The sequence below is a fragment of the Pygoscelis adeliae genome, unplaced genomic scaffold (assembly GCF_000699105.1).
Source record: "Pygoscelis adeliae isolate BGI_AS28 unplaced genomic scaffold, ASM69910v1 Scaffold131, whole genome shotgun sequence".
Taxonomy (NCBI): Eukaryota; Metazoa; Chordata; class Aves; order Sphenisciformes; family Spheniscidae; genus Pygoscelis; species Pygoscelis adeliae.
In genome coordinates, this window is record NW_008824058.1 from 572778 (window position 1) to 586879 (window position 14102).

The 14102-nt window shown below is 37.1% G+C and overlaps 1 protein-coding gene across 1 annotated transcript in view; it reads left to right on the forward strand.

Moving 5' to 3' along the window:
* Positions 1-544: 544 nt before the first annotated feature.
* CCDC148 (coiled-coil domain containing 148) overlaps positions 545-14102 on the forward strand; it is a 61096-nt gene continuing 47538 nt past the window's right edge. The window contains 8 exon segments of the mRNA XM_009334036.1: positions 545-599; positions 5634-5755; positions 12001-12105; positions 13002-13058; positions 13060-13084; positions 13250-13413; positions 13674-13769; positions 13861-14042. Of these exon segments, the coding sequence (XP_009332311.1) occupies positions 545-599; positions 5634-5755; positions 12001-12105; positions 13002-13058; positions 13060-13084; positions 13250-13413; positions 13674-13769; positions 13861-14042 (806 nt within the window).

The following is a 14102-nucleotide window of genomic DNA, read 5'->3' on the forward strand; positions in this document are numbered from 1 at the left end:
TGAATACTTGGTACATGCTGCCTGTCATAGTTGGTCATCAGGAACTAAGCCACTGTTGCTGAAACAGCTGATTTGGGTTGACAAGTATTAATACAGAGACTCTTAAAGGGGGTCTATAGGGATCTATACATAAACCACTGTCTCTAAATATAAGAAAAGAGTGATCTTTTCAGGCTTTATTTCCAAAAACAAAGAACACCTCAAAAACTTACCTTACATTTGGGTCAATAGGATTGTTATATTTTGAAAAGCACAAAGCAAAGAATAGGTGATCTATGTGACAGCATTACAGATTCATCAAGGGAATAATATTTTGTTTTCTTTCTCTTAGTTGCTAAATGATATGAGGCACATGAAATCTCTCTTAAAATGAAAGATGAACTGTGGAATTTCTGTCTAATTACATTTTTAGTGAGATGTGGCCTCTCTCCTCAGAAAACAATACATATTTTTTAATGTGTTTTTAGCTTGCATCCACAATGTTGGTATTCTCAAAACATCTGTTTGTTTCTCAACAGATATAAAAAATACATAAAAAATAAAAATGAGTGAACCGGACCATGGAACATTCTTTACAACTCATAGGATTAATGATGTAGGTATGTATGCTATCATGTTCAAATTTAATTGTTTTTTCACAATCTACAGTAAAACTGCTTATGAACTACTCTGTGCAATTAATAGCTGCATATGGAAGCTGCTACAGCATTCCGATCATAGAATCGGAATGGTTTGGGTTGGAAGGCACCTTCAAAGACCATCTAGTTCCAAGCCCCCTGCCATGGGCAGGGACACCTTTCACTAGGTCAGGTTGCTCAAAGCTCCATCCAACCTGGCCTTGAACACTTCCAGGGATGGGGCATCCACCACCTCTCTGGGCAACCTGTTCCAGTGTCTCACCACCAGTGAAGAATTTCTTCCTTATATCCAATCTAAATCTGCCCTCTTTCAGTTTAAAACCATTTCCCCTTGTCCTGTCACTACAGGCCCTGGTAAAAAGTCTTCCTGTGTTTTTCTTATAAGCCCCCTTTATATATTGAAAGGCTGCAATAAGGTCTCCCTGGAGCCTTCTCTTCTCCAGGCTGAACAAGCCCAATTCTCTCAGCCTTTCTTCACAGGAGAGGTATATTCCAGCCCTCTGACCATTTCCATGGCCTCCTCTGGACCTGCTCTAACAGGTCCGTGTCTGTCTTGTACTGGGGACCCCAGAGCTAGACGCAGTACTCCAGGTGGGGTCTGACAAGAGCAGAGTAGAGAGGGAGAATCACTTCCCTCGACCTGCTGGCCACACTTCTTTTCATGCAGCCCAGGATACGACTGGCTTTCTGGGCTGCAAGCACAGGTTGCCCACTCATGTCCAATTTTTCATCCACCAGGATTCCCAAGTTGTCCTCTGCAGGGCTGTCCTCAATCCATTCAACACCCAGTCTGTACTGATATTGGGGACTGCCCTGGTGGTTGACATGAAAAAATTTTTCCACAATGAGGCATCATCTGGAGTCATGTTGTCAAACTTTCCGTAGGCATGTGACAAATGAAAATCCTTAGGGGAGACTTGAAGGAGGATCAAGAGATAGCTTTGCAGGATTTACCTTAACATTTTATATGGGACCCTTCTCAAAACCGTATGTCAGACATAATTGCTTCCAGCCACTATGTTTTTAATAGTGAATGGAAAAAAATCTTTCTACTAATACCTAATGGCAAGTTTCACTACTAAAGGAACCTAAAAAAGAGATTGGAAAGAAAAGGCCCGTTCCTTATCCCTATAAGCTTCCTATCTTATGTAAAGTAACTGAGGATCTGTGCGCTAAAGCTTTACGGTACTGGGGTAAAAGTTCAAGTATTTTCATTTACCATAATAATTGTATCTCAGGCTTTAGCCAGTATTTGTTACAGAAAATTGTGAAAAGGCATTTTAAAATCTAAAAGTTTAATATTTTATATTTTTATTCATGTGTGTTTATATGTGTATATATTTGTGGGTGTATACATACATACAACCATATATAAAATTTATTTTCTTTGTAAAATATGATACATATCCAATACGTTACCTATTAAATACAAAGTTTGCAACCTATATGCCAAGACCCTGATTTTGGAATTAATCTCACATGGATAGACCCTATTGACTTCAGAAAATTCCTCAGAGTAAAGTCCTCAGTAGAAGAAGAAACAGATAAAGATTAGTAGCAGAGATTCATAAGGTTAAGATATACAGGATAAAGGAAAAAGCATATTGAAAGCAAAGATAAAATTAAATTATTCAGGATTAGAGGTTTGGAAACTGAACCTGTCTTTCACTCCTCATTCTTTTCTTAGATGTGAGGGACATTATTAAGTTGGTGAAGATGAGTTACCTGAGGAAGTACCTCAGGTACCTACTTTCTCTTACATTAGTTCTATGTGTAGCTATGTATATTTATTTGTTTTATATAAAACTTTTTTAAGAGTGTAGAAAATAACAGATTATGTTGCTAAATTAAACTTGGGACTTTCAGAGACAACTCTAAGGCTTCCAAACATTGCCACAAGTTTTTTTTTTTTTGTTTAGAAACCCAACATAGTAACAACTTTTTTTTAATCTAGGTACCACCAAGTTTAACCTTTTTAAGTAAATGGATTCTCTCTGCTTATTCACTGTTCTCTGATACATTTTTCTGTGGTTAGAACAGATTAAGACAACCCAGCCAAAGAAAAACAGTGCTTCTCCTTGTTGTATTATAGCATTCCTTGTTCTCTCCATCTATTCATTCAGTGGGATGGTTCGTTCTCCCTTCCTAGTTGTTTTCTGCACTGTATTTGTTATTGCTTCCTGTACATCAGTACACACTTTTACATTTTTAATCCTGTTTTTTCCATGCTTTTTGTTGTCAACCCTCTTCTCTCATTTTATATTGTGAGAAAGAAAAGGTGCAAAAAAGATTACATGGATTTGTTTTTTTGATCACGTGTCTTATCCTTACTACACTGTATTGAGGAATAAAGCTGACATAGAGAAAGCAGGGTTTCAAAAGCCAGTGATGAGTGAGAGCTGTCAAACAGGGACAGCAAACTGTAATTTCATTGAGTAGTTAAGGAGATGACAATGCTGATATAGACCAAAGAAAACTGGTCAGGATATTGCAATTTTGAGTGCCATACCCAGATAGGGTTCCTACCCCTGGATATCTATACCACAATTCAGAACAAGTGGTGTGAGATCCGTGCTAGTGAAATGATTTAAGAATAACTTCCGATTCCTGATCGGAAAGAGGAGTGGCAAGGCTAACAGCTGACTGAAGCATGAGGACTTTGTCAGTGCATGCACTGACATGCGTGTATGGTGCATGTAGAACGTTTCCAAAACCACTGACATTAGGTACTTAGAGGTCTCTGCAACAGGTGCTGCAGGGAGAGATTTAGATCTTTATCTCTTCAGGAAGATGACGGTGTCCCACCTTTGTTCTGACACTTACCTAGTATGCTATCCTGGAATTAATTGAGGATCTCTGATGCTGGAAGAGACTACCATACTTTTCAAAGGTCATGAGATTCACAAGCACCATACCAAGGAGTTGCACTTAATGACTTCTAGCAGTAGTTAATGTCATTTAGTAGTACTAGTCAGAGTTACTGATTCGTTTCTAAAGAATATGACAGGATGCATCTGCTAACTTATCTCCCAGGTGCTCCCAGGCATTTGCCTGCAGGGAGCCTGATTTAGAAATGTTACGGAATTGCTCTGAAGCTCCTGCCATGCCCTGCTGATCATGTGTGTGGACACTGATGTTACTGCCTGAAATGACTCCTAGCAGACTAGAAGTGATTGTAAGCCTTTGGGAGCAGTGATGAAGGAGTAATAGGCTTAGGAGGAAGAACTGAATGAGTGGCTTTTCAGAGGGTTTGGCGACTGAACTTTTGCTTTTTTGAACATGTAATGATGTGACAGAATCTCTGCTGGACAGTGCTGTAAGCAATCTCAGAAAGAAGGAAAAAAAATCTTCACATAAAATCTTCCTAACTTAGGGATGAGAACTTTAAATTTGGATTGATCATAAAAGCCCACAGATGAACAAAGCTACCTAAAGGCCTAAAAAATGGGAGAAAGGAGATTATTCATACTAAGCTCATAGGAGGGCTAAAATGGAAGAAATTAGTGGATCAAACTACTGAACATTTTTTGTGTAAGGTATATAGAGAATAAAAAAGTAGTCATAATAAAAGATCAAAGCTATAACCTGGTTGGCATAACACTGATTTGGTAGAATCCTTCGCATGTTGAGAAGATTAGTGGAGAGGAAAGCAGGATTGACAAGCAGGAGGAAAGGAGAAAGCCTTCCTCTATGTAGGTTGTGTACCCTCTCAAGTTCAGAGAGTGGAAACAGCAAAGGGATTGCCTGTGGAAACTGTAGATGATGATCAGAGGGGAAGAAAGATGCAGTTCTGTTTTTATGGGAGTCTGGCGCAGACCAATAGACCAGGAAAATCTGTCGATTAATATCAGGCAGCTGTGTATCTGAGGTTACCTTGAGCATGCTTCTCTTTTTCTGTTCACAAATCTTGTTCAGACAGGATTTGCAGCCTTGGTTTTCTGGATTAGTTCTGATATGGCTGCTGGTCTTCTCAGTCCTTGCCTCACCCAGTTTTAAGTGTATACATAATATGCTTTGGATTAAAGTGACCATGAAATGGTGGAAGTTGTCATTCTTAAGAAGTTGGTGAGGGGGAAGAGAAATAAAGGTAGTGTATTTTAGGAACATGAACATAAGCTCAAAGTAGGACTCCGTGGTAAACTTGAGGTAACTGTTGTTTGGCGAATATGGCAATCCGTCAATGAAACTGCTTAAAGGGATCATTGTAAGTTATCTTCACTGTGTGGTGAAAGACCAGCTTAGTTAAATCTTTATTGACTTCAAATGCTTTTTCAGCAAAACTATTTCCTCTGGGTTTTGTTAGACAACAGTCTTCCAATACTGTCACAGTCTTTCAAATACTGATGATAGGACTGAAGAAAGTGGACATTATAATCCATCCTGCATGCAGCAGAAACCAAGTACGATGTTTTCCTTGCAATTTAGTGCCTTTCTCTTTATTAAGGAAGTACGTTGTTTTTCCCAGGGGCCTAGAGAATTTTAATAGAGAAATTATGCTGTTCTTATGGCTGGAGATTCAATGGGAAATGTAATTGCAACTCATTCTGTTTACATATAATCAGTAGTTTGTATACCTTCTAGAAAAAAATTACTCCTATTGCTCAATCCATAGATTACAATAAATATTGAGGTAGTTTTCCAATTTGTGAAATAAGAATGCATATATTGAAACTTACGTATTTCTGTATTAGAACTTCCTAAAATTCCAGTAAACCCAGTTTAAAGTGAATTATTCTTGAAGTTCACATATAAAAAAAAATCTTTTAAAATAAACTCTTTGTAAACAGACAAATGGTTAATGTTTCTTATATAATTTCTACTAGCTTATGTTTGTTTCAAATTCTTATTCACCAACTAACAATCTCTTTGTTATGGAAACTTTTAATGTTTAAAATACACTGTTTCTAATTTCGATCTATAATGCTTTCATTTTATGACTCACGCTTAAAATATTTCTCCAGAATTTGAAATGACTGTGTTTCATGTAATAACTAGAAAATCTGGTTGTTCCTATGAGAAATGGTCTTTGCAGCCAGAAGTATAAACCTGTTGGTTACAAACATCTGTATGAACTTGCTGCAGTAGAAAAAATGGCATCTGCAAAAATTCAATTAAAGGTATGATTTTTATATTATTTGTAATGTGAATGATTTTAAAATTCAGCGATCATATTTCTTTTCACTGCCCCAAGGAATCTGAGAATGAATAGGGATAACAGATTGCTGTAACAGTATTCAGTAACAGTATTCAGCAAAAGGGGGCAAAAGATGAGAGTTTATCACAGCGTTATTGTGAGTTGGACACGTTAATGTCAAAGTGTGGAATTTCTTTGAATCAGAGATGCAAAATATGTATGGATTCTAAGCCTCCCAAAAAGACAGGAAAAGTTTGTATTTGAGTGCTTTGAGGAAATTCATCCAGACTCATTATATAAACTACTCAAAATACTGGGGGTAATGAAGAACTTACAGGAATAAATGGGAAGGGGAGGTTGATCCAGAAAGAAAGAAAACAAAACAAAAAGATATGAAGTGAGGATTTCCAAAAGTCAAGCTGAGGTAGATATTGAAAAGAAAATTAAAAGGGTTTTATATCCATAAAATGTAAATGTAGAGCTAGACAGTTAGAAAGGTATAAATAGCTGCAGAATGGCCCAAATGGTAAATAAGAAGGTAGTCTATTTAATACTAGTAAAGTTTAATGAAAACTTTACCTCTGCTTTTATTAAGAATGGTGATTTATAATGTGTGGACAAAGCAGGGTCACTAGCAGAACTGAAGAAGAAGCAAAAGTCGGGGCTGTCAAACTGGAAAGAAGACTAAGTACCAGATTTTCTCCATCCACTAATGCAATTTCACGTACTCTTTTTTTTCTGTAAGTCTGATCTTAGAGACATTTAATAAATCCATGCAACAGTAGACAGTACCATGTAAGTTGAAAATAGCAAAGCAATTTTGTATATTAAGAAAGGAGATACAATTTTGGAAGCATTTTTGGCAATGATACACCCAAAGTCTTCAATGATGTGCAAGGTAATTAGAGTACAAGGTGAAGAGAAGAATTTGTAAACCCAAGAAAGAACATGGGAAGTGGGGACCGGTCTCTAAATATGGGGGAGGACAGGGTGAACACTGGTAGCTCTCCAGCCAGCCTCATTTCATCCTTTACATTAGGTATATACCGAACTTTATGAGAGAGTTTTACCGTTGTAGAAGGACCAAATATTAGAGAAAATGTAAAGGGAGAACTGGAAAGATTAAGGTATAGCTCAGACATAGCTTACTCTACAATACTGCATACCTTCATCATTATAGTACACCCCCCCACCATCCCCCTGGAATAATAAAGGAAAAAGCCCCCATAAGAAAACCCAAAGGAGTTAAAATTTTCAAGTATTTTGAGTAACGGTATTGATTATACTTACTGATGTTAATACAAGTCTATGTAACAGGTAAATGAAATTTGACAACTTGATACTAGAACTAACTGCAGATAAACCACTCATGTATGAATCTGTTCCAATTTGCTTAGCTTTAGACTACCTTTAGGCAAGCAAATGCAAGGATGCAGATTGGCTTTTGTTCTTTTCTTCTGCCAGAAACCTAAGCAGGACTGCGGAGCATCATCGTATTCTCTTTCTTATTCCTGTCCTTCAGAAATTTCCCCATCTTTATTTTAACATAATACTAAAATCAATAATGTATATCACTGCTTTGAAAAGAGACTTAGTAAAAATGAAATTCTATTCTTACAAAGCTTTATTGGTTTTACACTTGCAGGAATGAAAATATACTTTTTCCACAATACCAAGGAAGATTTTACTTTAAACACACAGGATGCTAACCTGACGATCAAGATGTCTCTTCTTTGGGTCACATTCCAAAGCAGAACTGTTGTATGAGATCTACTTAATGTCATGTCAACTCTCAGGTGCCTTGTTTATCTGGAACGCAGTTTACCTTTGCCATTGATGTAGCCAGCAGATTTGGATTTAGCCTGGTTTACTAGCTTAGGATCAGTGCTGCACAAACACAGCTCTTCTGCCTCCAGAGGTACATCTCTTTGAGAAACAGTTTAGCTTTCACATGACATGGCAACTAAACTCTTAGGTCCTGTTGGACCTCAGTGTGGAGGCGTTCATGTGCCTTTGTGGCATGCTTCTGGACCTTTTTTCAGCACTTCTGGACCTGGGCTGGCTGCTGATACTTGGTTGCATTGCAGGTTCCAGTAAGATTGACCAGCTGCTGTGTGACACCATGCAATTAGCAATCAGACTAGGTAGTGTGAGTTCTGAGATCTACAGTATTGGGCAAATCATAGAGTGGCTAGAACCAGTCTGGTTGAATTGAGGTAGCTTTTAAAAGATGATGTGCTTGACTGTCTTTGTATCTTGCTTCCCAGTGTGTCCTCTATGAATATGTATCACCTGGCTTGTCAGTCTTGGTTACATACAACATTGGAGAGCTGATGAATTTTTTTTTTTTAATTTTGTGCCATTCTGAGGGGGTGGTTTTGATTGCTTCCGACATTACCTACAAACCAACAGGGAAAACATGGAATATTTTTGTGAACAAGCTCCTTAAACAGCAAACCCAAATGTATGAGAAGACTGCAGCTCATCTTAGCTCTCATCCAGCTGTACACTAAATAGTTTGTTCCTGATTTTGTAGTGGGCAGAAAATAACATATTTTGATCTCAACACGTTTGACTTGAGAAAAGAAATTCTTTGAAACCTATTGATGAGTTTAGGTCTTTTCCATACAGCTTATCATCATGCTGTGGCTGTTAAGCCACAACAGAATTTGTAGTGTTGTACTTCTTGTTTTTAATGGGACAGACAAGATGTGGATGTTCTTTTACACTGGATTGTGCAGAAGTACTTGTATATTGCAACGAGTTGGGGCAGGGTTGGAGGGTGAAGGTGGTTACGAATAAGCAGGTTTTGGTTTTAGCTGTGGATGTCCAGAAACATTCTTTGGATTTCTGTTTTTAAGAGCTTCTCTTTACAAAATTGTGCTTTCTTTGAAGGAGAGTCTGTGTCAAACTGCCAGAAATGCAGATGTCCAAGAAGACTCCAACCTCTCTGGAGCACGTGTTGCTGGCTCTGCATGTTTTCCTTTTCAAGTTGTGGATATAGTGTAAAACGTTGATCCAGAAACACTGTAGAGTGATAACTCCTTGTGAGAGTGAAACTGCTTTCAGCGTATAACTGTTTCACTGATGAGTGTTACATGATTTAAAAAAAAAAAAAAATCAAATTCACAGAAAGAAGTAATTTCTGAAGAAATTGACACTGATACACATTCAGCTGAAATAGTTCCTTTAGGCTGAGAAACAAAGTAGAAGAGGAAAAAAATTATCAATTTGAAACAGACGCCTTCAGCAGTAATGTTACTTGAATGCTTTTTCAGAAAACTGCAAATCCAGCATAAGGATAATAGTTTTGTATGATTAATCTGTGCTAACATGGCAATTTATTGTCTCTCCAGTCCTTGGCCATTCCTCTGAACAGTTGCAATTTTGTGGATGGCCTTTGGAATGAAAGGCTATGCTGAAGAGTATAGAAACTATGCAAAACGCAGTGACTAAAGTTTTCTTGTATAGATGACTAAGGGACCTGATCATCTGATGTCTTTGGCATGTATATAATACAATTCAGAGTCTTCATTCAGACAGGATTGCCGAGGTCAAAGGGAAATTTGCTGAAGAAATATGGGATTATGATAAAGTTCTTTAAAAAAAAAAATCCTTTATATTCATGTCTAAAATCATATTTAGGAGTTATTTGGACAGAAGTTATTAAATGAAATATGGTTATGTTGCTAACCAATATATACTTTTTTGTTCTGATGCTGTTTCTTAAATCTTAGTAAATTGAATATATACAGTACCAACAAGCATAATTTACTAGTTCACACTACTATCCTGAAGGCCTTGCAACAAAAAAGGGGGTTGCTCGTGCTCCCCTCTTTGTGTTTAAAATAGAAAAGGGTGACAGTGAATGAGAGAAAAATATATACATTCTTTATAGTATTGCTTCCTTTAATGCATGTAAGTATAATGTGTCAAAAGCTCTGGCAGATATTCGTGGATCGGCAGTACAAAATTCTACTGAATTCATTCAAGCTTTAAACTAATTTTTCATCATCTCTTTTGGTATTTCACCTTTTCAAGTGTTTTCCAACTGAGTAGGTAGTAAAATATATATGCTGAAAGCTCCACAGAGAATAGAATGTGTTCCCACCTACGACTTTTTTGTTGCTGATTCAGGGTATCCAAATCTTGGAAGTGCTGGGTTACTCCTCCATTGAGGTAGAACCAAAGAAGCAAATGGTAAATCATTTGTTGACCATTTAAGAAAGAAAAATACAGCACATACAGAAAATGTTGCTAATATTGCAGCAGTTATACATAAATGTCATTGCTGTTGCTATAAAATAATTTCAAGAGCATATTAAGCTTTACATACAGATCTACTTCAACTTTTGTTTCGCTTTAGTTTTAGAATTGATTTGAAGATGTATGTATTTTCAAATTACTTTATAGTATTCTGTTTGCTGAAGTCTGGTTTTAAGCACCTAATGGTAACAAGAGGAAGCTATAAGTAACTTTTAAACATGAAAATATGTAAGCAATAAAAATAAGGAGACATTATCTTTGACTCAAAAGCATTGTAACATACTGATTGAAAGCATAAAACAGGTGTTTTCAAACTCTCTTATAGTACAGTCACATATGCAGCTTCCTAGAAACACCTTGTTCTCATCCACAGTCAGATAATCTCTCCATAGCACCTATTGCAGCTTTTTACCCGAATAATACCACTAGAGCATGTTTGCTGCAAAAGCACAATGGATTAACCACATTCTAGTAGTGGTTCTTCCTTATGTGACTATCTAGAAACCTGGTATACTCAACCAGATATATTAAACACAGATTCATGTGAGAGGTGTAAATGTTACTAGCTTCAAAATTTTAGGTATTTTGTTTTAAAGTAAGGTTTTAGCTTTGTTGGTGGGTGAATTAGAGGCTCTGATTCGAGAAGTGATGGGATTCTTGCTTACCTGTGCATGAGTGCTGCAAAGAAAGGTTCTACAACTTTCCTCTTTGAGAAGCCTGCTGGTATCACCTGCCTGGTGGAGGGGACGGAGAACACGCCTGTAGGGGGTTTTGCTCTTTGTATTCTTATGCATGTGAATGCAGAGGGGGTAATGTGTGGTTTTGTCCAGCTTTCACCAGGCAGGAAAGTTGACTAAGCATTTTAAACAGAGGAGATTACTTCCACCTGAGCCAAGTGGAAAACCAGCATTTTTGACTCAGAACATCATTTCTTTCCTGAACTAGATGTGGAGTGAGATCTTTATTCATTTCTCCCTGTTATGAACTAGGACAAGAGTTTCCAAATTTTTTTTCTTGTCTTACTACCATTCTGCATCAGAATAATGTATCTGCATGAAGGAAGGTCTGGGGAGGGAAAAAAAAGGTGGGTGTGTGTGAATTGTGGGAGCCTCTGGAATCAGAAGGGGTTTTGCAACTAGAAGTTGGCTGGGGCAGGGATGAAGTCAGGTGTTATGGAGGAAGGCGGTGGCAAAAAGAGAAGGAGCAGGAAAGGAGCCAATTCTGAACTGAAATGCTGCTTCGTCCTGAGTATCCACTGAATGGCCAGAAGACAGTCATGGTGGCAGGAGGATGAGAGAAAACTGACTTGTCTCAGGGGCTTCTGGCAGCCACAGACTTCTTCTGATCCTTTTTCCTTCACTGTTGGTTGGTCAGAGTCATCTGGCTACCACTTCAACAGCCTTCCCCTGACAGCTTTTCCTCTAGTTTAAGCAGTAACTCTAGCTATCTCAAAAGCATGTATTTCTATTTTATTTTAAGTTGGAAGCAATATTTTTGTGAAGCCCTCAGACAGTTTCAGAGCCTCTTTAATTGGACAGATTTTGAAAAAGCACTCTTTTTTAGTAATCAATTTTTGAAATTCTTTTTCTTGAAAGACACACTTTCACTCTTTCTTCTTCCCACCTATAAGAATGTGTATTTTTCTTTCTCCTGCTCATCTTCCCCCCATTCGCCTCCTGGGAAATAGGGATGGGAAAGAAAAGGAGAAAAAGGTAAAGAAGAAAATGGACTGCTTTTTTTTTTTTTTTTTCACTTTCTCCTCTCATTTAATTGTGATTTGAAATGGAATAAATTTTTTTCATGAAAACTGGTTACACTTGAACCTGTTGTTCTTTAGAAAAACACAGTTTTGAAAAAAGCTTTTAGGTTCACCATTCTGTAGTTAAAAGTTTCCATATGAAGGCATTTGATAAAGCTATTGAACAGATTCAAAATACTTACAAGCTTTAATTTTTCCTGCAGATTAAAAAAATAGAGCAAGTTTCAAAAATTAACAAAGAGCAAATGCTGCTGAAACAGCATCGGCAAGTGTGGTGGCAAGAGCATGAAAGACTGAGTGAGAACAGGTAAGAGCTGAGGAATCTTAATTAGCCATTGTTAAAGAAATATTTCAGTAGACAGAGATTCTGGTGTGGCGTACTTGATTCAAAGGACATTAAGAGGAAAAGATTAAAATACCTGGACTGAAGATAATTTTTTGTGCAGGGCATGAAAGTTTGTGATCTACATTGAAAGGGGTCTGTAGACATGAAGAGAACACATAAAGGGAGGGGAGAATAGAGTGGATGTTGTTCTGCATGTACCTCTCAATGATGATCTCATAGCTGTTTAGTTTGACCTATCAACATGTATTGAAGAGCATGCTGAAGAGTATGTATTTCATAGAATAATTTGGGTTGGAAGGGACCTCTAAAGGTCATCTAGTCCAACCCCCCTGCCCTGGGCAGGGACATCTTCAACTAGATCAGGTTGCTCAGAGCCCCGTCCAACCTGACCTGGAATGTTTCCAGGGCTGGGGCATCCACCATCTCTCTGGGCAACCTGGGCCAGTGTTTCACCACCCTCAGTGTAAAAAATTTCTTCCTTATATCTAGTCTAAATCTACTCCCCTTTAGTTTAAAGCCATTTGTTGGAGTATCAGAAGTTTTCAGATACTTTTTAATTCCTTCAGAGTTTGTCTCTAGATGTGCATATTGAGTTCACACTTATAACGGGGAACATTAATATTGTTCTTGTCTATTAGCTTGCATATTGTATATACAGCAGATCAATGAGAGCACTTTTTGCTCAGAGGAGGGTGGCTTCTATACCACCTTCATGTCCAAGTTCTGCACTTCATACCTTCCCAGGCAAAGAATCCCCCTTTTTTACTTAATTGTTGGAGTATTTAAGGCTTATCATTCTTAACCTTAATGAATAAGAAATTAAAGTTTCTGTAAAACTCATATTCATACCTTCCAGGCAAAAAAGCAGAAGCAGAAATAAAGACTTTCCTTAATGAAGAAAGCCATAAGCACAACTTTTTTTTTGGATATGAGGGGCTTGGGTAAGAATTTTTTATTCATTTCTTGATTATCTATTATAGTCAAAATTATCTTGATTATTTGTTTGAGTTTTTAAATCCCTGTCTTGACAGGTTTAGATTTAGAAAGCATAGTGCTGTGTAATATTTTGTGTGTTTGAGAAAGCTTTATGATTCATTTGGATATAGAGCATAAATTATCAAAGGAGCGGAATACATACCAAACAAATACTGTAGTTCCTATCTAGCAACTAAAAGAAAATTTGAAATTCAGGCTATCTGAAATGCAGTGTTACCTCTCAGAAGACTCTTGTCTGAAATCTAAGTTCAGTCCAGCTGAGATGTTACAGCAGGTTGGTATTCTAACTTAATTTTTACAATTTATTATCACCGTATTTTTAGCATTTTCATTTTTTTAATGTAATACTTCGAGAATATAACTCGCATTCAGAGTATCCAGTAATCTCTGTACTTGCCGTAGTGTAAAACTGCTTCACTAAAATCTGTAAAAGCCTAGCAGTGTAGAACTGGAAATCAGGCTCTTTGTTTCTAGATAAAAGCTTTCTTGTTATAACAAGATAAAGAAGTAACAGTAACATATTTCATGAAATAGATCAAATTTATGAAGAAGCAACAGAAGGCAATTTTGGAATTCCTTATCCTTGAAAGTCTAGCTTTGGAAAGAGAGCTTGAAGACTATAAAACAAAAGTAAGCTTTTCCTTGTAAATTTAATTAGTGATTTTTTGAGAGAGAAAATATAATGCAGAATAGTCTGCTGAGTAGCATTTTTTCATCACAGGCATTAGCACATTCTTTTGAAGAGGAAAATGGACTTTTCCTTGAAGTTCCTTCAGCACTACTGTCTTTGGAATGCCCCTACCCTGATTTGAAGACCTTAGTTACCAATGAATACTGAAAGCTTGCAAGTGGGTACTGGTCTAAGCTTCAAGAGATTAATCAACAGTTAAAAGCTTTATATAGGTAATGACAGCTGTTTCTGGATTTCTTTTGCTGGGTATAAAATAAATATAATATATTTTG